This window comes from Miscanthus floridulus, chromosome 3 (genome assembly GCF_019320115.1).
Source record: "Miscanthus floridulus cultivar M001 chromosome 3, ASM1932011v1, whole genome shotgun sequence".
Lineage (NCBI taxonomy): Eukaryota > Viridiplantae > Streptophyta > Magnoliopsida > Poales > Poaceae > Miscanthus > Miscanthus floridulus.
This window is the reverse complement of record NC_089582.1, coordinates 150,933,636-150,958,988: the sequence shown is the minus strand read 5'-3', so window position 1 is coordinate 150,958,988 and position 25,353 is coordinate 150,933,636. Positions and strand designations below refer to the sequence as shown.

Below are 25,353 nucleotides of genomic sequence, written 5' to 3'. Positions count from 1 at the left end.
GGGAAGAGGGGGAAAAGAAGAGCGAAAATGAATTTGTTGGTATTCCAAGGTGCCCCCGGGAGAGATTCGTCGCGTAGAATAGAAAGGGGGGACCCCACCGAGCAGTGACTGAGGCAGTGACCCACCTCCCCTGTTGCTCGTATAAAGCGGCAGAGCAGGCCCGGCGGTTTCCCCTGGCATTCGGCGCCGCCGCCTCATCAAATCACACACACAACACAGCCCGTCAGCCAGCCCGAGCCCAAGCCCCAAGGTTGGCAGCGGCGCGGCGCGATGGAGTCCCCCTACGCTCTCCACCTCGCCCTCGCCGCGCTCGTCGGCGCCTCCTTCGCCGCCGCATCCGCCTACTACATGCACCGCAAGACCCTCGACCAGCTTCTCCGCTTCGCCCGCGACCAACAGCGCCGCCGCAACCGCCTCCTCCCCGACGGCGACGAACTGGAGGACGGCGAAGACGACGAGGACTATCCTCCGGCGCACAGGGACCACGATCGCAGCACCCTTCCCATCCCGCCGGGCCTACCGCCGCTCCACACCGGCCGAGAGGGTAGTACGCCTCCCGCTCCTTTTACTGTTTCGTTTCGTTTCGATTCGATTTCTCATGTTTTTGACTCATGGCTGCGTACCACCTCATAGTCACGTGTCACGTGATCGGCGCGCTAATGCGCTCTACGGAAGTTTAGCATCAACTGCTTATTCGCATCGTATATGGGAATGCACAATGTGCGCGATAGTTTGATTTGTTCAGTGTTTATTACTGTGCGCCCCCCCTGCTTGTTTTGATCTGGAGAAATAATGCGCGATAGTTTGATTTGTTCAGTGTTTACAGCACACCCCCTGCTTGTTTTGATCTGGACAAATAATTGATGCTCCAACTTAAGTTGCGATTGAAGTTGATGACCTCGCGTACTTACTAGGTATATATGAACCAGTTATCCTGCTAATGTCTGTCTTCTTTATCTTTCAGGTAGGCCAATCATTTCTCCAGGTTCGACTAAAAGAGTTGGACCTATTGTTAGACCGACTACGCCCAAATCCTCTGTCCCCACTGTCAGTGCATTTGATAGAATTGAAGATTCAGATGACGAGGAGGATCTTGTCCCAGATGCCAAGAATGATACTGCTTACTTGGCCCCAAACGGTGCTATTGTAAGTATCAGATCTCTATGCTACTCTGAACTAGTGATACCAATCTGTCTGCTAGTTCCACTAGAATTGGATCTATCAATTGCATGAATTCTTTGACTTGAGGATCTTCACATTTTGAGCTTTGTTTAGCTAAATGCACCCTGGCTCAAAATCTGTGCGATTTCGGGAGGTTCAACTTACTGTTGTATTCACTATTTAGGCCTTGGACTAAGTTACACCAGTTATCAAGTAGAGTTTCTTAGTCTATGTTGCAATGCATGTAACATATATTGATTAATTACCACGCATATATTGTTGTGAGCAATGAGCATGTTTAGTTGTGTATGTAGATATGAATCACGGTACCATCTGTCTATCTGGGCTGGTCTACAGCTGCAACAGTATGATTGGATTGTTGGCAAGTTAGTAACTATCGTCCATTGAAAAGATTTACACTGTTCATTTGGTAAAAACTACCTTAAACTGCTTATGACATTATAAATGGAAATTTATTCTGTTTTCTGTTAATGTCGTCTCACTACAAATTGAAATGTTCTTTTATGTGTTCTGCAACTTTGTTGTGCATTTTCTCATGTGCTGCAGTCCAACAAATTTTTTTTCAATGTAGGGGCAATATTATATTTTCCTTGCAAATGTGTCCTACTTATACTGGTATTATAGACTAACAGTGGTTTCTTTCATTCTTGTTCTTTCTCTCAGGGATCAGATCTCACAGATAAAGCGAGCCAGAACGGGGAATTAAAATCAGCACCATCAACGCAGATGATTAGATCCCATAGTGCAACTGGCAGTCTGCATGCACCCCAGCTTAACCCAATAGCAGCTGATATACTTCGAAAGGAACCTGAACATGAAACCTTCAGTAAAATCAACATCACAGCTGTTGGTATGTACCACTTTTTTTTGTCCTTTTTATCTATTTGGCTGCACCTTTCTTAAGTTAACAATATTGCTGTTTCCTCAGATGGTGTTTTTCTAATAAAAGAACTAACATGTTCAGCTCATATGCTTTGTTTTTCCTCTGCATATATGTACACATGCCTATGTCTTTTTTTTGGGGGGTGGGGGGGGTTGGTGTGGTTGCGATTGGGAGGTTACTTCTATTCCGTTGCAATGTACTTTATTCTATGAATGAATTCACTCAGTAATCACTATAATCCTTTTGTTGCCCGTGCCCCGTGTTATTTGCTATTTGTCATTACTCTTACACTCCCTTCTCCCCCCTCACAGAGACTCCTTCTCCTGATGAAATTGAAGCATACAAAGTTCTTCAGAAATGTCTTGAGCTGCGTGAGAGGTACATATTCAGAGAAGAAGTTGCTCCTTGGGAAAAAGAGATCATAACTGATCCTAGTACCCCAAAACCTAACCCAAATCCGTTCAATTATGAACATCAGGCTAAAACTGATGTAAGTGCTGCTCTTCAGATATGAACATGTTGACTAGACGGATATTGTTTAAGATAATTTCCTTTCCCCTAATTATTTTCTTTCTTTCAGCACCATTTTGAAATGGTTGATGGCGTCATTCATGTGTACCCCAATAAAGATTGTGAGTAATAAAGGAATTCCATATCTTTTAGTTTCTATACATCTACCTTCATGTGACTTGGTTTAGGGTACACTGATCATTATCTTTATCTATGCCTTTACAGCTAAAGAAAGACTCTATCCAGTTGCCGATGCAACTACCTTCTTTACTGATATGCACTACATCCTTCGCGTGTTGGCTGCTGGGGATATCCGAACCGTGTGTCATCACCGTCTAAATCTTCTAGAGCAGGTAATTCTTTGTGTTTTGTTCTTTCAAGTTTCAACTGCGTGCTCTTTCTGCATGAGTCTTAGCCAATGATGTTCTGACGACCAAGCCTGTTCATCGAAGCATGCAATGGTCTATGTTGATTCATTTGTATATGGTGACTGGTGTGTGCCACTTTGGTTCAATTATTGGGATAACTGATCGTGGTACCCCAAAACCTAACCCAAATCCGTTCAATTATGAATATCAGGCTGCCTGGATTTGTTGCCTGGCAGGCATTTGCCTACCAGGGTTCAATCCAAACAGGCTCGATAATCCTTTTCTTTTACTGAAAGCTGTGAGGGAGTTACTCTCAGTGAGAGTCTTCCGTTCTGGAGAACAAGAGCAAAATATTTACAAAGAGACAAATTAAACGGGGCTACTAAGACAAAGCAACTACAAGGTTATGAGTGGGGCTACTAGGAATATACATCCACATACAAGCTAGCTTGATTCATAAATCTTACTAAGGTTGATGTCATATAGCGGATGTGTCCCAGACAAGGCTTTCAAGCTTGGTTGATTCATGAATCTTACTGAATAATATGGTGCATGTATATATTGACTCTTGCTTATGTTCACTCTTGTGTATGTCAGAAATTTAATCTTCATTTGATGGTCAATACGGATAGAGAACTGCTTGCTCAGAAAGCTGCACCTCACCGGGACTTCTACAACGTTAGGAAGGTTGATACTCATGTTCATCACTCAGCATGCATGAACCATAAACACCTGTTGAGATTTATCAAGTCTAAGTTGAGGAAGGAACCTAATGAGGTACACACACACTTTTTTTTTTTTGGTTTCTGAAACTTCCCTTATTGTCTCACGTCATATCTAATAGTTCTTCACCTGAGATCTGGGATGTGTTCTACGTCTGACTTAACTCCAAAATTGGAATTTGTAGGTTGTAATATTTAGAGATGGGACCTATTTGACTCTTAAGGAGGTTTTTGAGAGTTTGGATTTGACAGGGTAACTTCTAGATTTGACTTTGCTTGTGTAAGTCTTTCAGTTACCAGTTTTGACATAACTCATGGATTTCTCTGCCAGGCATGACCTCAATGTTGATCTCTTAGATGTCCATGCTGATAAGAGTACATTTCATCGTTTTGACAAGTTCAATCTGAAATATAATCCATGTGGTCAATCTCGCCTGAGGGAGATCTTTTTAAAGCAGGATAATCTTATTCAAGGTACAACTATTTTGTGTAGATGTCTTTCTGTCTCAGTTGTGGTGCAACTGTTATTCACATGCTGCATTTATCTCATGGTCAATGTAAACCTGACAGGTCGCTTCCTTGCTGAGCTGACAAAAGAAGTATTTTCTGACCTTGAAGCAAGTAAATATCAGGTGTGTTATTCTTTCATAACTAGTTTTCTAAGTACTGGAACTAGTTTATCTGATTAGTGATCTTTCTAGTATGCTATCTTATGGATTCTAGCTATTCATTCTTAAGTACCCAGCTAATGACTCTTGCAATTACCTTCATCAGATGGCTGAGTATCGGATATCTATTTATGGGAGGAAGAAAAGTGAATGGGACCAAATGGCAAGTTGGATAGTGAACAATGAATTATATAGCGAGAATGTTGTTTGGTTAATTCAGGTTGATACCCCCATCCCCTTTCTTTTGTCCAAGTGTGTTCAGTAACCAAATATGAAACTCTGGCTAGCCCACAATGGAACAAGGAGTATAGTTTATGTGCTTTATTATTTGTTTCATTTTTCTCTGCAGATTCCTCGAATATACAATGTATACAGGGAGATGGGCACAATCAATTCATTCCAAAACCTCCTCGACAATATTTTTCTCCCTCTTTATGAAGTAACTGTTGACCCAGCTTCACATCCTCAGCTCCATGTTTTCTTAGAACAGGTTAGTGGAAATACTTGTATGTCCACCGAATGGGTGGTTTCCACCTGATATTTGTTATATTTTGTTAGGCATTATTTACATCATTTTGAAGGGCAGGTCTGGTGCAGTGGTGAGAGCTGTCTCGCTGAGTCACCAGGTCGCGGGTTCGAAGCAGCCTCTCCGCAGATTTTGCAGGGGGAGGCTTGCCTCGGTTTTTCCCTTCCCCTAGACCCCACTCATGTGGGAGCCTCCGGCACTGGGTCTGCCCCCCTTATTATTTACATCATTTTCCTTTATTTACTTCAGGTTGTTGGGTTGGATTTGGTGGATGATGAAAGCAAACCTGAAAGACGCCCAACGAAACACATGCCAACACCTGAGCAATGGACTAATGTTTTCAATCCAGCCTATGCATATTATGTGTACTATTGCTATGCAAATCTGTATACACTGAACAAGGTACATCTTTTTGTGCATGGAGTTCTTCATCATGTGCTCATTTAAGGATAAGTAACACAGAAAATCCTCTGCAAAAAAAAAAAAAGATAATAGTGTTGTTCTATTTTTTCACAAAATAAATTTTAGCTTGCAGTTAGCTTCTTGTTCAACATTTTCATCTGGTTAAATTACAGTGGTTGATTTGAAATTTGTTGCGAGTGCAGCTTCGTGAGTCCAAGGGCATGACAACAATCAAACTGCGTCCACACTGTGGGGAGGTATTTGCCTAACATAGACTATAAATCTCCAGATTGAACTTGAACATAGTGATCTGATTATTGTTATCTTCAGGCTGGTGATATCGATCACCTTGCTGCAGCGTTTCTTACTTCACATAACATTGCTCATGGGGTGAACCTAAAGAAATCCCCTGTACTTCAGTACTTGTATTATCTTGCTCAGGTTAGTGATAGTATTTTTGTGTTGACTGAACATCCATTGGATTTTGATATAGTTGCTTGAGAGGAACTAATTAATTATCTTCTGTCTGGCTGTATACAGATTGGTCTTGCAATGTCTCCCTTAAGTAACAACTCACTGTTTATCGACTATCATCGGAACCCTTTCCCAACATTCTTCTTAAGAGGTCTTAACGTGTCTCTTTCGACTGACGACCCTCTACAAATTCACCTGACAAAGGAACCTTTGGTTGAAGAATACAGTAGTTGCTGCTTCAGTAATGTCCCGCCCTCCATCCCTCTATCTCTGTTATCTGTTTTCCCACCCAGATGTTCTTAGTTTGGATTGCTTGTTGCTCTTGGCAGCTTTGGAAGCTGAGCTCATGTGACTTGTGTGAAATCGCTAGAAATTCTGTCTACCAGTCCGGTTTCTCTCACAGGCTCAAGGTATAAACTACTGATTTATATGGCCATTTGTTGTGGGTCATGGATGGATTTTCCATCTCTTTTTTCCCCCCTGAGCTCTAACATTGTCTGTTTTAGTCTCACTGGATCGGGAGAAACTACTACAAAAGGGGTCCGGAGGGCAATGACATCCACCAGACAAATGTTCCTCACATCAGGGTTGAATTTCGACGCACTGTATGTACATCTGTATTTAAATGGTGTGTCTTCATAAGTTAGCTTGTAGTATCTGTTTATGATCTATCTTCTCCTTACCCTGGACTGCAGATCTGGAAAGAAGAAATGGAGCTGATACATTTTGGAAATGTTAAACTACCCGAAGAAATTGACAGGTGAAGAAGAGTACGGGAATTGTGATGGCGTCGCAGTGAAGTCTGGCAGTGGCTGTAACTGCAAGGGAGGAGAAAAGGTGTCAGCATGATCCTGCCTTTCGATGAATCTCTTATTTGCAGAGGTATCATCACTATGGTATATATATGAAGAATAAGTCAGAAAGCACAAATACACTCCTAGTATTTAGAAGCGTTGAATCCAGATGTGCAACATGAGGTGGGAGGCAACGCATGATGTACTTCCTTACGTTTATATACGTGTACTGCTGTAATGGTGGATCGACGAATGCCTGTCATCTAGTCTAGTATTTTGTTAGCCAAATTGTATGATAAATTAATGAGTTATCCAAAAAAAAAACTTATGTTTTATACTAATAAAAAAATCTTTATTAGGGAAAGAAGTGAGAAGGCGCACGTGTTTAGCTGTTTGCGGTGGAAGGGGAGGCAGGTCAGGTGCAAATGAATGAATGATACTCGTGCATCATGTCCATGTGTGTGTTGGTGTTGCTTTCGGCTAGGGTAGGGTGGTCCTCTCCTGCAGTGCATCAAGCGGGACGGGGGGTATACGAGGAAAGGGGATGGAATCGCGTACTAGGCTTACGTGCAGTACTAGGTTACTACTGCTTCGCATGGCACGGGCAACCTTTTGGCCTTTTGGGATGGAGCACGACTCGCCACTGCGTCCCCTCTGTAGAGCAGAGACGGATGGAGCATCTGCAGCTTCTTGATTTTTGCTTGCCGGACCACAGTTTCTTCTTGATTGAATAATCATAATTTTCTCATGTGTGGCGTGCTGCTTGACAGATGACTTTCCTAGCTGTCATCGCAAAAGTAGTACGTAACAGTGATACAGGAAGGGGAAAAGAAAGAAAGGTCAAAGCTGCATGCCAAAAATTGAATGATGATCTTTCTCTCTCTTTTTGGAAGAACTATGATGACCTCTCTCTCTAACTAAAAAGGAAAAGTAATTGCTCACAATTAAATCAGCGATTTTTTTTTTTACAGAAATTAGAAGAGAAGACCTGAGCTGCTTGTTCCCATGCATTTCTCAAAATGAAACGAAGAAATGATCTACAGTAGGTATCCTGGGTTTAGGGAGAAGAGAAGAAAGTACTCCCTCAACATAGGGAGGGCAAAAAATGGAAAATGGTTAGTGATCCTGGGACGACGACGAGGGCGGGCTTGGGGATATGATGTGCGCGTAGAGGAAGTGGTTCCAGGTGTCGGGGAGGCCCGGGAGGCACCAGTGGATGCAGTCGGCGTAGGTCTTGGGGTCGGCCTGCTGCTCCGGGGTGAGCAGCTTCCCCTGCCGCAGCGTGTGCACCGAGGTGTGCGCGTCCTTGCGCAGCTCCGACAACCCCGTGATGTCCACGAACTGCACCGGCACGCGGCGGAGGTAGCGCGCCAGCACCCCGCGCGCCACGCCGTGCAGCCGCCAGTCTGTGCCGATGTCCAGCCGCCCCGTCCGGTCGTTGCTGATCGGCTGCGTCTCCATGGCACACTTGATCCCGCCGTTGTTGCCCCACGCCCACGGCCTGCAATGCAATCATCAGTCGTAATCGGCAATCAGCATCACAATCCCTTCCCAGCCTCCAAGGCGTTAATGTAATATTTAGTATTACAGCTAGGGGGGATCTTGTGGAAGCCGAACCACTGGTGGTGCAGTGGTGCTTGTTCTCTTTTGTTTGATTTGATGCAAAGAAAAGGTTCATCTATAGCTTAGAGCTTTTGCGTCCCTCCATGGAATCTAGTGGACCACCCTCTTGCTTGCCCTTTTGCGTCCTGACAGACAGGCATCCCCTTCCTCCCTCCCTTTCAAGTTTCAAGCACTAGAGCACTCCAAATAATCTACAGAGTGGAAGCTGCCTTTGTGTTATTAATAATTAAGTACTACTAGGCAAGGGCAATCCTCCTAAAATTAACAAGCAGTAGCTTGGTTAGTTCCTCGTGAATTGATTCCCCTGGCCTGCTTGGGAACCAGATCCATGGACCATGTTGTATCCTTGCGTTTCTCATCCAGTCCAGTTGTAGTTGGGCAGTTTCTCACCCTTTATTTCCTGCTGCTTACTCAGCAGAGAGGAAAGGAGAGGAGACGAGAAGCACGTGAGAAAAGAAAACACTCACCTACGGAATGGAGTGGAACGGAACGGAAGGGATGGTCAAACTGGAGGAGGCCCAGAAGATAGAGGCCAAGTCACGGCATGTTTTCGGTTACCCAAATTGCCAGGAGGCCCTGTGATGTGATTTGATTCCCCAATTTCCGAACGGTGACGCTAGTGAACAGACTAGCAGCCATGGCACACCGCACACCTAACTACCCAGCACATACTGTACACACGACGAAAGGAGGACGAGGAAAACAAAACCAAGATGAAGGGGTGGCGTGATGTGTGTGCTTACGTGATGTGGTTGGGCGACATGCCCATGAAGAAGACTCTGGTTCGGTTGGGGTCGATGTGGCGGTCCACCCACTTGGCCCATGTCTTGAGCACCTCCCGGTACGCCACCGGCCGGTCCACCAGCGCGTACTTGCTCCACCTCTCCTTTTCCTGCTGCTGCTGCTGCTGATGGCCACGGCGACGAGTGCCTTTCCTGAGCACACATTACATTACAATTTCATCTCGTCTCAACAAACACGCTACACTACAGAGTATAGACAGACCAAGTAGTAATGCAAGGTAATAGTAGTAATCATCATGTGAGACGTACATGACTTTCATCTCGAATGTGTTGAGCCACCAGATGTATGAGTTGAAGACGAGGTAGTCGACGCCCTTCCAGTTCTTGGCGTGCTTGGCGATGGCGCGCCAGGCGATGACACGGTCCATGATGCTGTGCACCTGTGGGTCATCCGAGTTGGACTCCACCAGGAAGGGCGCCCAGTAGAACTCCACGGTGGCGTTGTAATCCTGCCATTAATTTTGCATTGCATTGCATTGGAGGTGATGCACAGTCACAGATGACAAGCAAGAAAGACGAGCAGAGCAGCCGATCGATCGATCGATCCATACATACATGAGCCGTAAATACGTTGAGCGATCCGTTGTTGACGAACTTTTGTAGGGTCTTGTGGCCCCAGGGCACGACGGACTGCACCAGGCACACCATGGACTCCCACTGGTTGCGGTTCAGCGAGTCCCCCACGAACATGAGCCGCTTGTTGCGCAGCCGCTCAAGCAGCAACCGAGCATCATACCTGTCCATCACAATTCACACACAACAATTAATCTCCTGCATCCATCCGAGTTAGGTGGTGTTTGAATTCAGTGACTAAAATTTAAGAGGTAAGTCGGAAAGATGTTGCATGGAGTGTTTTGATACTAATAAAAAAACAAATTACATAATCCGTCGGTGCTCCACGAGACGAATTTTTTAAACCTAATTAATCCGTTATTAGCACATGTTTATTGGAGCACCACATTGTCAAATCATGAGCTAATTAGGCTTAAAAGATTCGTCTCGTAAATTAGTCATAAACTATGCAATTAGTTTCGTAATTAGTCTATATTTAATACTCTATGCATGTGTCCAAACATTCAATGGGACATCGACTAAAATTTAGGAGAGGCAAATAAACACCTACTTAGTCAGGACGACATGGATGCAAATATGCAATGGAGCGAGTAATAAATGAAGAAACGATCGATCGACAAGGTATGGCACGGTCCATCGTACAACAAGTGAAGTGATGCATGTGTTGTGTTCCACTTTGGGTGGATTGGAACTCAACTGACTGCGACCCCTACCTTACCTAGAACAACGTGGGAGAAAGAACCGCAATCCCACTCCCACAAAACCAGGCCAGGCATGATTGACAGCTGTGAGTGAGTGAATCGGAAACAGCTCCAGGTCCAGCCAAGATCAAAGTGAAGGACCTCAAATAACATAAACTAATGGAGCACGATTACCATTTCTGAATGGAACGCAGGGTGATCAAGCAAGGCACTAGTGTTAGCGGATGAGTAGGAAGTAATGTCGTGGAGTAAAAAAAATCCCAGTTGCCACCAGACTATGACTGAGGGTTGAGGCGCGTGCAATGTGCATGCATGGGTGTGTGTCGGTGCCGGTGGATCACGGTTTGCAGCTGCAACATTCTACTACTGTTTTTCTAGTAGTAAAATTCTGCGGCATGTGCGCTAGTACTCGTACTGTTTACTACTGCTAGTGCAGAGCACATGGGGATCTGAGATCTCAAATCTACTTGCATTTTGACCGACCGAGCGACGATTGTTTTACTACCAGAAGAGTCTATTCCAATGTGCATTTCATCAGACGAATCACTACTTGAGATGGCAATGTTCCTCCTATCTAATGGAATGGAATTGCAATGCAACTGCCGGAAACGAGGACGAAGCCGAAGAACGCAGCAGGGCAGGAACGGAACGGTCAAAAGGGAAGAGGGATATCGGGACGGGACCCCGCCCCGCCGGAAAAGCCAAAGGAAGGAAGAAGCGACCAAATCTCACTCTCCTCTTCGGTGCTCCGCCTGCCTGTGATACAAGAATCATTTCACTCATGATACGGAGAGAGTGCAGTACGATGCACTCCACGCCACGCGTTTGGATAACCAACCAAGCAAGCGAATTACAGCTTGGTCGATGAAACGAAAACACAATCACAAGCGAGAAGAGTAGGATAGGATAGAGTTGAATCAAATGAATTTAATGATTGCTGCGAAACTGATGAACCAGTTCATCGTCAATCAGTCACACGGCGCCGGCGCGCACAATGGAAAGGAAATGGAGGCGGAAGGGGGGGGGGGGGGGGGGGGGGGGGGGGGGGGGGGGGTACGGTACCTGGGCAGGTCGCATCCGTCGGGTTGCCACCGCCACTTTTGGTACGAGTCGTCGCGGCGGCCGTTGCGCATGCACGTCACCTGCTCCGTCAGGAACTCGCACTCCGACTCGCGGTACAGCGGCGCTTGCTCGCCGGCCGCGTCGAACGTCCAGCGCCCCCGGTACAGGTCGCACCCGGCAATGGCAGCGGCATCGGCAACGGCCTGGGGCGGCGGCTGCTTCTGGGTTTGCTCCTCCTGCTGCCTTTTAGTATTCTCGACGAGTTCCTCCTCCGGCACTACTCCCTCGGGGAGGGCCAGGGGCTGCTGCTGCTGCTCGTGCTGGGCTTCCTTGCGATCTCGATCCTCCTGCTCCTCGGCTTCCTGGCGCGCGTGAAGGGCGTCCGCCTCCACGTCCTGGTGCGCCGCCTCCTGCAGCACCCGCAGGTCGGGTGACCTCGCCCGCCCGGAGGCGCCGACCTCAGCAGCGGCTGTTGTTGTTTTTGAGCCTGAGCTGGAGCCGCTGGAACCGGAGGCGGCCTTAACCACGTCCTCGCTGTAGAGGAAGGTGGCGATGAGGAAGACGGAGACGACGAGGCCCGCGAGCGAGAGGCGCGCCGTGGGCCTGCGCGCGGGCTGCTGCTTGGCGGCCGGCGGCGCCGCGGCGGAAGCGGGCTTGCGGCGGTGCTGCATCGCATCCGAGGGCCGAGGCGATGGTGATGTGATCTGAATCTGATCTGATTGATCTCCGTCCGCGCACCGCCCAGCCCCAGCCTGCCTCCCTCCCTCCCTAGATTAATCTATCTATCTACTATGCTTGGTTGCTTGCCTGTTCCGGTGGAGCTGCTGGGACTGGATCGAGTAGGATTAGCAGCAGCCAGCAGCCAGCAGCCAGCAGGGGGGATCCAATCCAAATCCTCCCCCCTTGCTAGCTAGCAACTCCCCTCCTAAGGTAAGGTAAGGTAGCTGACAACTAAAAACTACCACAGGATACAATACGATAGAGAATAGACGGAGGAATTGGATTGATTTGGATTCACGGGACGGGAATTGGTCTTGTGCGGAGGTCGCTTCGCTTGGCTTGGTTTGGTTGCTTCTTCTTGTTTGGGTTGGCAGGCGCTTGGCCGGCCGGCCGCCTCACCCTCCCTCAACTTGTCTGTCTGTGTCTCTATTGCTGACTGATGGATCTCGCTCGAGGAACAGCGCAGCCGCAGAGACAGGGGAGGAGAGGCGAGAGGAAGAGGAAGGCACTGCAGAGACAGGAAGACGTTCAAGCGCACCGCAACGGCAGGGGATGGAGACGGATTCCGTCGCCCAGGCCAAAAAAAAAAAAAAAAAAAAAAAAAAAAGGGCAAGAGGAAGATCCTCTCGTGTCCCCGGTCCCCTCCCCACTTCTCTTGGTAGCGTTAGGTCCAGAGGCAAGGTGGCACGGGGTGGTCCTGACTCTGATTTTTAGTATGGGACGTATTCATTTTCTGTTTGGTCGAAGAGAGCTGGACCGATCCATTTTTTTTGTTTGGTTGGAGGGATGAAGGAATCAGATGACGATGTATTTGACACCGTTAAACACTGTTATAACGGGTCCCACATGTCAATCTCTAACCAAACTTTCTTTTGTTGTTTTATATTATATATTAAAAATGAAGAAAAAAACTTCTTTTCGTGCTCGGCTGCTCGCATCCCCATTGCGCCCTGACTTCGTCGTGGGCTGCCCCATCGCCGCCGCGCCTCTACGTCGGCAGCAGGAAGTGGGCGAGCTCGCCACGCCTCCACGCCGACAACAGGCAGCGGGTGAGCTCGCCGCGCCTCCACGCCTCCATGCCGACGGTGGGCCGTAGGCGAGGTCGTCGCGCCTCCACGCCGACAGCAGGCAGCGGGCGAGCTCGCCGCGCCTCCACGCCTCCATGCCGGCGGCGGGCCGCAGGCGAGGTCGCCGCGCCTCCACGCCGGCAGCGCCTGAGCTCGCCGCCGCGGGCCGTGGGCCACGGGCCGCGCCCCAACGCTGGTCGGCGCGAGCTCACCGCCGCGTCTGGATCCGGCGGCCGCGTTGCGCTTTCTACCGTGTCTGGATCCGCCATGAGCTCGAGCTCGCCCGCTGAGATTCCGGCACCCTCGAGCTTGTGCTTCACCTCGCCCTCGGTCGCTCGCTCCCGACGTCCTCGAGGCAGATGGAAGCAACGGCGTGGATGTGGGACGAGGTCCGTCCCCTCGATTTGGAGGGATGGGGCTGGCCTCAAATCAATGCGAATATTCGTTGGGGGACGGTCCCATTCTCTGTCGCCCCTGATCCAAACAGCACGAGAAGTTGAGTCGTCCCATCCCTCAAACCAAACACAAGGTGTGTTTTCTCGTATACTGTACTGTATGCCACACCACGTGCTGCTGCTACCTGCTCCGCACACGCAGCCTGAGGTTACCAAAAAATTATTCCACGACTAAATAAAATTTCAACCCTGCGACTCCGATGCGAGATTAGTCAACAAACAAACATAATAATAATTTCTATTTCTATATCCCTCGATGGCTCCATCCAAAATTTCTTTCTTATTATCGGTGCTGTGCAGGGCCATGCAATGCCACGTCCTGTACTCCTCCTCCTGTCTTCTTCTTCTTTTTTTCCTTGCTCCGGCGACATTACGGTGGAGTTTAGCTTTGGGAGGAGGGACTTAAGGATTTTATTTTTGGATTTTGGACGACTCGCATTCTTCACCTAAACCAACGTTTATATATTTTTTGAAAGATAAAACCAACCTTTACATACACATACAGTTACACATTTATTTAAACGCTAGCCATGCAGCATCCATGTCCATTTAATTAATCGTCCGCTGCTTCTCTCGATTTAAACTGATACATAGATGACCGGCTACTGGTGTTCAGTTTTTATGTGAGCAATCATCGCTCGCTTTGAGGAGACTCGGAGGAGCAATCTGATAAATTTCCATGCATTAATTAATGGATGGATGCACGCTGCGCCGTGCACGTACACATTGCTGCAGCTAGCATGATTGGTTGATTCACGTATTCCGCTATCTACGCCATCATACATGCATGGTGATATGATTATGCAATCACATATACTACTCCTACGCATTCCTTCTCACTTTGCATCATTGTGTTCCAGCTTGTGCATCAAACCAGTTATGGACTTTGCAACATTATTATGTTATATGCATATATGAGCTACTCTATTATCTTCTTCTTAAAGGATAAAAAAAACCCTTCAACTCAAACCATGACTAAAATAAAATAAAACACACAGACCCGACATGTACAAATCTCAAAACAATGAAGTAACTACAAATTTGTCAACATCGTCACTCAATCTTGCTATCATGCACAAAATGCAAAAAAAAAAAAAAAAAAACTGAGGTACAATTGAGAAAAAAGTGGGTCTAAGAGCATCTCCAAGAGTTTCCAAAATCCACTTTCAATCTTGATTTTTTTGGTAAGATAAAAAAAACATTCTCCAACAACTCCTTACTACCTCAACTCCTAGTTTTTTCTGCACTTGAGAGAATCGATCGAATGGCACGGAAATATATATGCACGTGTATGGGTCGACCAATCTAGAGATGAAAGGACGTGGGGAAGAATATAGAGTAAGGACATGGTTTCTAATGCAAATATATAAGAGAGAAAGAAAGCATAAAAATAAAAATAGTCAGGACTCCTAGTGTAAAATTGTCTTTATATCTTAGGAGCGAAAATTTAGAAATTGTCAGATGACCCCACGAAATATATATGCTCTCACCTTTAATTATAAGCCACTTGGAAAACTCATTGATTTACCAATTGTTGTTTATAAACTCTTGGAGGTGCTCAAAATTCCTCAAACTGGGCTGGTTAGACCATGGCCGGAATGGTTTATTATGTTGCCCATTCTAAAATCTGGTGTAAACACCTTGCTAAGTCCCTATGTTACTTTTTTTATTAGTTTGTCGGGTGCCACCCACATTGCTTATGGATGTTTCAGAGTTATACTAAATTGTGCTTCTAGGTTGTATTTTATGGATTTAGAGTATTTCCAAGAGTTTGTAAAGTCCACTCTTAATCTTATTTTTTTGGCAAGATTAAAATAGCCTGTTCTCCAACAACTCCCTATCTCAACTCCAATCGCACAAAAATGTACACACGCTTATTGATGGAGTAATCTAGAGGTGGAAGGGTGTGGCGAAGAATAGGGAGTAGGACAAGGTTCACAATACAAATGTATAAGAGAGAGAAAATATGAAAAATGATTAGGGTTTTGTAAATTGTTCGGAATTCGTGATGTAAAATTGTCTTTTATATTTTATGAGTGACATTTTGGCAACTCCAATCCCAACAAATATGCTCATAACTTTTTAGGCACTTAAAAACTCATTGATTTATCACCAATTATTTTTTAGACTCTTGGAGATTCTCTTAACAAACATATCTATACTTTATTTGTTTTTCTATCATCTATTAAAACTAACAATAAATCTCTTCATTCCTTCCGGCGGCGCCGGACCTGGGCCCTAAGGCTCCTAGAGCCTAGGCCCATGTCATTGGCTCAAAAAATTTTTATAGGAAAAAGTCTACATTACCTCCCTTAACTTTCGCGAAAGTCCGCTTTTCCTCCTAGAACTCCAAAATTGGACAAAACACCTCCCTCAACTTTTAAAACCGTTCATCTTACCTCCCTGGCTCTGTTATAAGCGGTTTTGAAGGCGGTTTTGTCTTTTTCTTTTTTATTTATTTCGGCTAAATCTTTGAAAAATCATAGTAAATCACAAAAAAACCATAAAATAGGAAATCTAATTTTGTTGGACTCCACATGAGTAGATCTACACAGTGAACATATAATATGGTATGCTTTAGTACGAAGTTTTTGCTGTGGCTTTAGATTTATGTTTTTTCTATAATTAAATTGAATAATTCATAGCTGCCATTTCTATGGCCCAATTATGGTAAAATTTTTATGGTGAGCTAATTATTGTATGCTTAAACTGTAGTAAAAATTTTATATTCATTGGATCATGTATAACTTAGTTATTTGTTTTTTTCTATCGTCTATTAAAACTAACAATAAATCTCTTGTCGTTCCTTCCAACGGCGTCGGACCTGGGCCCTAAGACTCCTAGAGCCTAGGCCCTTGTAGTTGGCCCAATAAATCTTTATACCCCATATAATTTTTAGGCCCATAACTCCAGACCCAACACCTCACCCGATCGTGCCTCCAACAGCGACTTCAAGTCTCTAATCAATATTTGAATTGGATTGGAAACTGAAATGAGAAACATGGACGATGGATCTATAGATTCTTCACAACGATCAATCATCAGATCGATTTTAAAAAATGTATCTTCGTTTTAGTTATTTCTATGCGTGGCATTAATGGGAGCCTACAGAGTAGGGTAGAGGTGTTATGGGCAATTTTGACTGTTAGATAGAAGCACTAGCCTTTGAACAAATCCTGTGTCCGCCGCTGGTTTCTTCTCAAAGGCTTTTCTGTGTTTATTTGGACATGGATCGTAGCATCTACAACTACAATGCAACGCGATTCATGGAAACGGCACAGCAGTATTTGGCTCAAATGGATGTTGTTGAACATCCGGCGCACAAGGGTCCAATGTCTGAACAATGGAAACACAGGTACTGTGCGGTCCAATGTTTGGACTTTGGAGGGTGTCCATCTGGGCACTTAAAATAAAAATAGCGTCGTGACAAGGCAAGGGCTTGCTTCCAACCGAGCTACGCTCATCTCACTTCTCTTTCTTGTTATATGTTCGATAACGGAGAAAAAGAATGCACAATTTCGTTGGTGAAGTGTCATCAACAAGGGTGGATAAATTAACTTTGCAAGTGCGCACACAACACACATTCTTGAGTGGTACATATTAACATGAATTTTACAGATGATACGCATGCGCGCATGCATGATTCTAGGCTTGTAGCAGTACAAAAAATAGTTTGCTGACTACTAGTGGGATGGAAAACCTTAATTTCAAAGTTTCCCGCTGCGTGCAGCACAGCATCAAGATCAGTAACAACAATGTCGATCGACAAGAAGAAGAATTAATGAAGCTAGGCAAGCAGACTCTTTTGGCACATGGTGGTTCCCTGGAAGCTCAGGATGGCGTGCTCCGCCGCGATCTCCATCATGTCGGAGTGGGTCATGGGGTGGAAGCCCAGTGAGCCTGTCCACACGGGCAGGAGCTCCGCCACGGCGGGCAGCACCAGCCTGCGGACGCCCGCCTGACGCAGCACCTTCTGGAGCTCCGTGACGAGGAGGTGGCACATCCCCTGGCGGCGGTGCGCGAAGCGGGTGCCTACCAGAGGCAGCTCTGCCACGTCGGTCCCGAACACCCGCAGCGTCCCCACGGTGATGAGCTCGCCGGCTTTCTCCAGGCCCACCACGTAGTACCCGCGGAAGTTGAGGCGGCGCAGCTCCGACTCTCGGTTGAAGACGATGTCGGCGGTGAGGTCCGTCTGCGTGTGGGGCTCGATCAGGGTCACGAAGCACTCGTGGAGCACGTCCAGCGCGGAGCACAGCTGCCCGTGCTCTGCGGCGTCCGTCGTCTCCTCCTCCTGCTGTTGTTGTCGTCGCCGCCGGCGCAGAATGTTGAGTGATACGCCTTCTACTGCAGTGGGGATGCCCGCCGCCGCAGCAAGGCGCTGCAGATGCTGGAATACCTTGCTACATTCGGGACTGCAAAGCCACGGCCAGTGTCCTTGTTCCTCTAGTCGCCGGCACCACTCCGCTGCGCTTTCTTCTTCCTCGGGACCTCGTCGTCTCACGCATCCCACATGATCTGTTTGTAGTTTGTTCATTCATTTGTCAGCAATTATACTTCCATACAACTAGTAGTAGAATTAAAGCAGAAAGTAAGTAACCGGCCGGAACGGAAGGAACGACTTACATTCACGCTCGCATTGCTCGCAGTAGACGATGGTCTTGTCCGTGAACCCAGCGGTGGTATCGTGATCGAAGTCGCTGCCGCCGCACACGCCGCATCTGCACGACGGACAGAACCAGTCGCCCTCCGGAGTGGCCTGCAGGCCAACGCAGGCGTGATGGAACGCCGACGGGCAGTTGTCGCAGAGCAGCAGCTCGCCGCCGTCGTTGCAGATGGAGCATACGGAGTCGCCCTTCGGGTCGCTGCATTTCTCCTTCACCCTCACGCCGCCATTCCTAGCTGCGACGACGGCGACGTCGCGCTTCATTTGCTCCACCAGGCACTGCGACAGGGACCTGCCGTCCTTGAGGAACACACATGCCCAGGCCTCACGGCGGTCGGTCACGGTCCCCCGGCGTGCGGTGGCGTGTGCCGCGAACTCTGCCACCGTGAAGGTCTTGTTGCAGCACGTGCATCTAATCCCCTCGCCGGTGATGAACCCGTCCCTCGCCGCCGGCCCGTGCCTTGCCGCCCTGTACGTCACCTTGTCCCTCGGCACCACGATGTCCTTGTCGACGAGCACGGACAGGAGCGTCCGCGAGCGACGCTGGCACGCCGACGCCGACGCCGACGCCGTGCTGTTGGGCCGCAGGACGCGCGCTTGGCTCTTGGAGGCGGTTGCTTTCTTCCTCCTCTTCTTCCTGGTCAGGGTGGTCGTGGTGATGGATTTCTTGATCAGCTGGGTGCCACCGGCGCCCACCACTTGACAGCACGTTTCCTTCTTCTTGATGGTGGTGCATTTCTTCATCGTCACGTTCACGGCGTCGTCGCTGCCGTCGCCGATCAGTTCGGATAGTTTCCTTTTCTTCCTGATCATCACAACCGGCCGGCAATGGCTGGTGCCGCCGTCTTCGTCTCCAGCTCTGCTGGGGCGCACAGCACGCAGTATGGTGGCAGGAGTCGCATGCACCTGGCGTCTATCAATCTTGCTGCTGCTGTTGGAAGCCGAGGCCGTCGTCGGCAACGCGGCTTGCCGGCTGGTCTTGAAGGCCTGGCAGGCGGTGTGGAGGGAGATGTAGGAGCGTCCGGTGGGCGCTTTGTAGCGCAGCTCCTCCCTGCCGTTGCTCTTGAGCTTCATCCAGAATGTCCACCTGGCCGACAGGAGGTTGTTAGATTGATCTCCTAACCAATAAGCCCAACGGTTTATTGGGCCTTGGTCACGCGCCCTGATCGGGGGCGCCCAACCCTACATGGTTGGTGGGCCCCTGTCGCACTGCGCTATATAAAGAGGTGGGGGCCGGCGGCTCAAAGCACGAGGTTCGTCGTGAGCCGCAAACCCACCGACAAACCCTAGACCGATCTAAGAGGGCGCGCAGCCAGCGACGGGAAGCTCCGCTGACTCTTGCCGTCGTCACTGCTACGCCCCGTCTGCACTGCATCGACGTCCGTGCAACCTCTACTCCACCCGTCGCTGTCCGTGTGCTGCCTCCATCAACGAACCAGTGATGGCCAGCTCAACCGCGACTTCATCCGAAGGCTCAGGTTCAACACCAGCATCTCTACCCTATCTCCCACTCTCTACTTGTTCTAGTTCATCATGTTCAACAGTAAACCGTCTAGATCTACCCTAGTCGATCCACAGTTTACAACAATGGTATCAGAGCTATTTTTTTTCTAGCGGTAGATCTGGATCGGGGAAAGAAAGAAATCGAACCCTAATCCTCAATCGGGTACGGGAAAAGTGAGAACAGATTGAGACATGGTCTCGACACCCTAACCCTAACCAAGGAAGGGGACTGACTGAGAAACAAAAGAACCGCGCCGGGATCCGGCGACCGCTCGGTGACTGACTGAGAAAAAGAAATAAACCGATTTCAAATCGGGGGGAAGAAGAAAACAGTTTTGTCCCCAATCCTAACCCTAACCCTAATCGGGAAATCGTGCAAAATCCGAATCAAAGAAACCGGAAAAGGATGAAGAGGATCCCGATCTCGGATCGGATCAGAAAGAACCCTAACCCTAGAAAATGAAACCCTAACCCTAGATCGGGTTTTGGAGAAAGAAAAGGATGAAGAGGGGAACCTACCCGGTCCTCCCGACATCGCCGTTGCGCGGAAAGCTACCACCGTGCGGGCGGTGATCACCGCCGCCATGTTTGGCGCGCGAACAGAGGCCCGGCTCGGCCGTGGCTTAGGGCAGCGGTCCAAAGCCGCTCGACGGCGGCGCGCTCTGCCATGGGCGAGCGCGCGCACCGGTGAGGGGCTTGGCACCGGTGTCGTCCTCTCTTCTTCTCCGGTGACGAGGTGGCCGCGCGCTCCCTTCGTCTTCATTACCGTCGCCGTGGGAGAGGAGAGGAGAAAGAGAAATGGTCTAGGGTTTTTGGGGGGGCGCGGCCGGCCGGGCTTTTGATGCCCCGAGCTGTGCGCTCCACCGCTCGATCTGGATCAACGGCCACCAGCGCATCGGGCCACATTTAGCCCAGGCGCAAAAGGGCACAAGGTCGAATTCCCGGCCCAGGCCCAGGTTGCGGCCTGGGCGTGGGGGTGCGCTGGCGCGCGCGGCTGGGCCGCGGGGTGCTGGGCCGGGTGCGCTGGCGGGCGCGCGCGTGAATAGGCCATGGGCCGTTTTCGCTGGGCCGCGCAAACTGATTGATGGATCGGGCCAAAATGGCCAAATAAATAGTAAAGTCACAGTTTTGATTTTTCTTATTTTCCAGAAAATAATTTGATCAATTTGAATTGAATTTTTGTGATAATTTTCTGTACAAAATTTATCCAACGATAATTTTGTTCAGTAAATAGTAAAGTTGCTTCTGGAAAATAGGAAAATGATTATTGAATGTTAAATTTTCCGCTGCGTATTTAAAGTAATTATGGACTTTTAATTAAATTCGAACCAACGGGAGAATTTGATTTTAAGAGCCAAGAGATTAAAAATGAGTTGATTATGATATTGTTATTTTCTGACCAACGTTGTTAATAGCAATATTATAATTTTAAATGATTATGCACTATTTCTATTTCTGCCCAACGGTGATGTAGATTTAATGTATAAAATAATTGTATGTTTTAATTTTGACCAACGTTAAACTAAGGCATACAATTATTGTTGTTATTTCTGTTCTCACACTATTTGAATTGTGTTTTTAGGAGGATACAACTTAATGAGTTGTATCAAAGAGATCCCCACTCTAAAAGGTGATAACTATATTGAGTGGAAGAAAAAGATAGACCTGGCCTTTATTCTTGCTGAGGTGAACTGGGTTGTCACCACACCGTGTCCCAAAGAACCTGTGGCACCGGTGAGGGAGACAGATGAGACTGATGCTGCATGGCAGAACAGAGAGCGGGATTTTGCTCCCGTAAAGATGTCCTATGACCTTGAGCATAGGAAATGGGTCACTGCCAATAAGAAATGTTTGGCAGTGATAAAGAACACCATTGAGCCTACTATTGTGGGCTCAATTTCAGACTGTGACATGGTCACAGAGTATCTAGATAGAATAAAGAGTCAGTTCACTGGCTCTTCAAAGACATATGCAACCCAGCTGATCAAGCAGCTGGTTACAGAAAGTTACTCTGGTGACGGCAATGGCATTAGAGAGCATATACTGAGAATGAACAATTTGACATCTAAGCTCAAACCAATGAATCTGGCACTCAAGGATGAGTTTCTTATTCATTTGATTTTTGCTTCTTTGCCTAAAGAATTTGACACCTTTGTTGTTAATTACAACATACAGCCTGAAAAATGGGATTTAGAAAAGCTCATAGCCATGTGTGTGCAAGAAGAGGAAAAAATAAAAGTTTCACAAGGTGGTTCTGTCAACTACCTAAAAGATAAGAAAAAGAACTATAATAACAGCTCTTCCTCCAAGTCATCTGGAAAAGGTCCCATGCAACAGTCTCAGAACCAGCAATTCCCAGTGGCTAAAGACCAGTGTCTCCACTGCAAGAAGACGGAACATTATAAAAAGAATTGTCCTGATTTCTTAAAGATGATTATGAAGAATAAAGGTGAGAATATTATTACGTTCCTAAATGAATCCTTGTATGTAAAGTTTTCAAAATCTACTTGGTGGATTGATTCAGGTGCAACTATTCATGTTGCTAATTCATTATAGGGATTTCATTCGATGAGAACTTTGCAAAGAAGCAAAAGTTTCATTAAAGTCGCAAATGGAGTACAAGCAGATGTTGAGGTCGTTGGAGATCTTCCTCTAAAGCTTCCAGATGGCTTCATACTTTTTTTTAGAGATGTTCTTTATGTACCTTCTTTGCAAAGAAACATTATTAGTGTATCAAAGTTGGACCATGATGGTTATAATTGCCATTTTGGAAATGACAAATGTCAGATATTGTTTAATAATAAATGTGTTGGTCTTGCCTTCCGACAAGACGAGCTTTATTTGTTATCACTTCGTGAAAATGTGAATTCCGTATGTGATGTGAATGAAAATGTATCCTCATCGAACAATGGAAACAGAAAACGAAAGAGAGCTCACGATGCGTTGTCGAAATTATGGCACTGTCGTTTAGGCCATATTTCGAGGAGGAGAATAGAAAGACTAGTTAAGAATGATATTCTTCCTCTATTAGAGCTCTCAGAGTTAGAACAATGTAAAGATTGCATAAAAGAAAAATATGTAAATAAAATTAAGAAAGATGCCAAACGAAGCACAGGAATCCTACAGATTATTCACACAGACATATGTGGTCCTTTTCCTATGAAAAGTGTGGATAGTTATGATTCATTCATAACATTCACAGATGATTACTCTCGGTTTGGCTACATTTATCCAATTAAAGAAAGAACAGAAGCATTGGATAAATTTAAAATATTTAAAGCAGAAGTTGAAAATCAGCCTGATTTAAAGATTAAGATAGTCAGGTCTGACCGTGGAGGAGAGTACTACGGTCGGCATACCCCATATGGACAAGTTCCTAGACCTTTTGCAAGGTTCTTACAGGAGAATAGTATAGTCGCCCAGTATTCAACACCGGGTGAACCTCAGCAGAATGGAGTAGCTAAAAGGCATAACCGTACCCTGATAGATATGGTGCGTAGTATGATAAGTTACTCCACTTTACCCACGAGTCTGTAGATGGAGGCGTTAAAAACCACCATTCATATTCTCAATAGAGTACCAAGTAAGTCGGTGCTCAAAACACCGTATGAGTTGTGGACAGGAAGAGTACCCTTACTTAACCACTTACGTGTGTGGGGGAGCCCTGCTGAGGCTAAAGTTTTTAACCCAAACATTGGAAAGCTAGATCCCAAAACAGTGAGTTGCCATTTCATTGGCTATTTAGAAAAGTCAAAAGGTTTTCGTTTCTACTGTCCTAATAGACATACAAAGTTTATGAAAACGAGACACGCTGTCTTCCTAGAGGATAAAATGATTAGGGGGAGCATGGTAGCTCGAGAAATTGACCTTGAAGAGAAGCGGGTATATGCACCCACTCTGATCATTCATGAGCCATTTTTCTCACTACCTGCTGTTGCTGCACCAACAGTACAAGACACTGTGGTGCCAGCACCTGTTGTTATCCCGCCTGTGGCAACAATGAATAATGATGAGGAACCTGTGGCTCAGGATCCTATAGAACCTATTGCCACACATAAGGGGGAGCAACAATAGCCTCAAACCGAAAATGTGCCAATTGAGGAGGCTCCTAGAAGGTCTCAAAGAGTTAGAAAATCAGCTATTCCTGCTGATTATGAAGTGTACAACACTGAAGAATTTCATGATCCCACCTCATTTGAAGAAGCCATAAAAAGTGATCATTCATCAAAGTGGCTTGAGGCCATGGAAGATGAGATGAGATCAATGAATGCAAATAAAGTTTGGGATTTGGAGATAATTTCTAAAGGAGCCAAAACAGTAGGCTGTAAATGGGTCTACAAAACAAAACTTGACTCTCAAGGGAATATAGAGAGATATAAAGCCCGACTTGTGGCAAAAGGCTTTACACAAAGAGAAGGGATTGATTACAATGAGATATTTTCTCCAGTCTCATGTAAGGATTCCTTTAGAATTATAATGGCATTAGTGGCACATTACGATTTGGAATTACATTAGATGGATGTAAAGACGGCATTTCTCAACGGAGACTTAGAGGAAAATGTTTACATGGCACAACCGAAAGGTTTTGTCATGGAAGGAAAAGAACGTTTGGGATGCCGCCTAAAGAAATCTATTTATGGATTAAAATAAGCTTCAAGACAGTGGTACTTGAAGTTTGATCAGACAATAAAGAATTTTGGGTTTAAAGATAATGTTGAGGACAATTGTGTCTACGCAAAGTTTAAAAATGGGAAGTTTATCTTCCTTGTCCTGTATGTAGATGATATCTTACTTGCTAGTAGTGATGTCAGTCTACTACTAGAAACAAAGAAGTTTTTGTCCTCAAAGTTTGATATGAAAGATCTTGGTGAAGCTTCATTCGTTCTAGGGATCGAGATTCATCGAGATAGAAATAAAGGGGTATTAGGACTGTCACAAAAGGCATACATAGAAAAAGTCTTAAAGAAATTCAGTATGCACAAATGTAGTCCCTCACCTGCTCCTATAGTCAAGGGCGACAGATATGGGGATTTTCAATGCCCTAGGAACCAATATGAGATCGATCAAATGAAAGTAGTTCCATATGCTTCAGCTGTCGGAAGCTTGCAATATGCTCAAGTGTGTACGCGCCCTGACTTGGCATTTGTTACCGGGTTACTTGACAGATTCCAGAGCAATCCTGGAATAGAACACTGGAAATTAGTAAAGAAAGTCTTGCGTTATTTACAAGGAATGAAAAGCCTCATGATGACGTTTAGAAGATCTGATTCACTCCATATAGTGGGATATTCAGATTCTGATTATGCGGGAGATAATAGAAAATCCACGTCTGGATATGTGTTTACTCTCGCAGGGGGAGCTATTTTATGGAAAAGCTCAAAGCAAACCATCACTACATCGTCCACAATGTATGCCGAGTTTGTAGCATGTTATGAGGCAACGGAGCAGGTGAACTGGCTAAAGAAGTTCATACCCGGTTTGAAGGTGGTTGACGACATCAATAGACCACTGAAGTTATACTGTGATAATAATTCAGCAGTACAGTATGCTCACAACAATAGGTCAAGTGGTGCTGCCAAACATATTGACATAAAGTATTATATTGTGAAGGATAAAGTCCGGGATCAAATGATAAGTCTTGAGCATATAAGTAC

General features: G+C 46.4%; 3 protein-coding genes across 3 annotated transcripts; 1 reads left to right on the top strand and 2 right to left on the bottom strand.

Annotated features, from left to right (window-relative positions):
- The first annotated feature begins 157 nt into the window (after positions 1 to 157).
- LOC136547539 (probable AMP deaminase) lies at positions 158 to 6,890 on the top strand. Its single transcript, XM_066539486.1, has 19 exons — positions 158 to 544; positions 965 to 1,146; positions 1,846 to 2,032; positions 2,377 to 2,555; positions 2,646 to 2,697; positions 2,801 to 2,928; positions 3,541 to 3,720; positions 3,851 to 3,918; positions 3,997 to 4,139; positions 4,236 to 4,297; positions 4,440 to 4,553; positions 4,683 to 4,823; positions 5,109 to 5,261; positions 5,465 to 5,518; positions 5,592 to 5,702; positions 5,802 to 5,981; positions 6,065 to 6,145; positions 6,242 to 6,340; positions 6,431 to 6,890. The coding sequence occupies exons 1-19, from the start codon at positions 271 to 273 to the stop codon at positions 6,497 to 6,499; spliced, it is 2,457 nt and encodes an 818-aa protein (XP_066395583.1). The 5' UTR covers positions 158 to 270; the 3' UTR covers positions 6,500 to 6,890.
- Positions 6,891 to 7,447: 557 nt separating this feature from the next.
- Positions 7,448 to 12,578, bottom strand: LOC136542840 (xylan O-acetyltransferase 7-like). The gene is made up of 5 exons (XM_066535467.1): positions 11,292 to 12,578; positions 9,511 to 9,691; positions 9,205 to 9,404; positions 8,896 to 9,087; positions 7,448 to 8,030 (listed from the first exon to the last, which is right to left on the bottom strand). Exons 1-5 carry the CDS (start codon positions 11,960 to 11,962, stop codon positions 7,646 to 7,648), a joined length of 1,629 nt encoding a protein of 542 aa, XP_066391564.1. The 5' UTR covers positions 11,963 to 12,578; the 3' UTR covers positions 7,448 to 7,645.
- Positions 12,579 to 17,304: 4,726 nt separating this feature from the next.
- On the bottom strand, positions 17,305 to 19,293 carry LOC136542835 (increased DNA methylation 1-like). Its single transcript, XM_066535463.1, has 2 exons — positions 18,157 to 19,293; positions 17,305 to 18,048 (listed from the first exon to the last, which is right to left on the bottom strand). The coding sequence occupies exons 1-2, from the start codon at positions 19,268 to 19,270 to the stop codon at positions 17,321 to 17,323; spliced, it is 1,842 nt and encodes a 613-aa protein (XP_066391560.1). The 5' UTR covers positions 19,271 to 19,293; the 3' UTR covers positions 17,305 to 17,320.
- Positions 19,294 to 25,353: the final 6,060 nt, after the last annotated feature.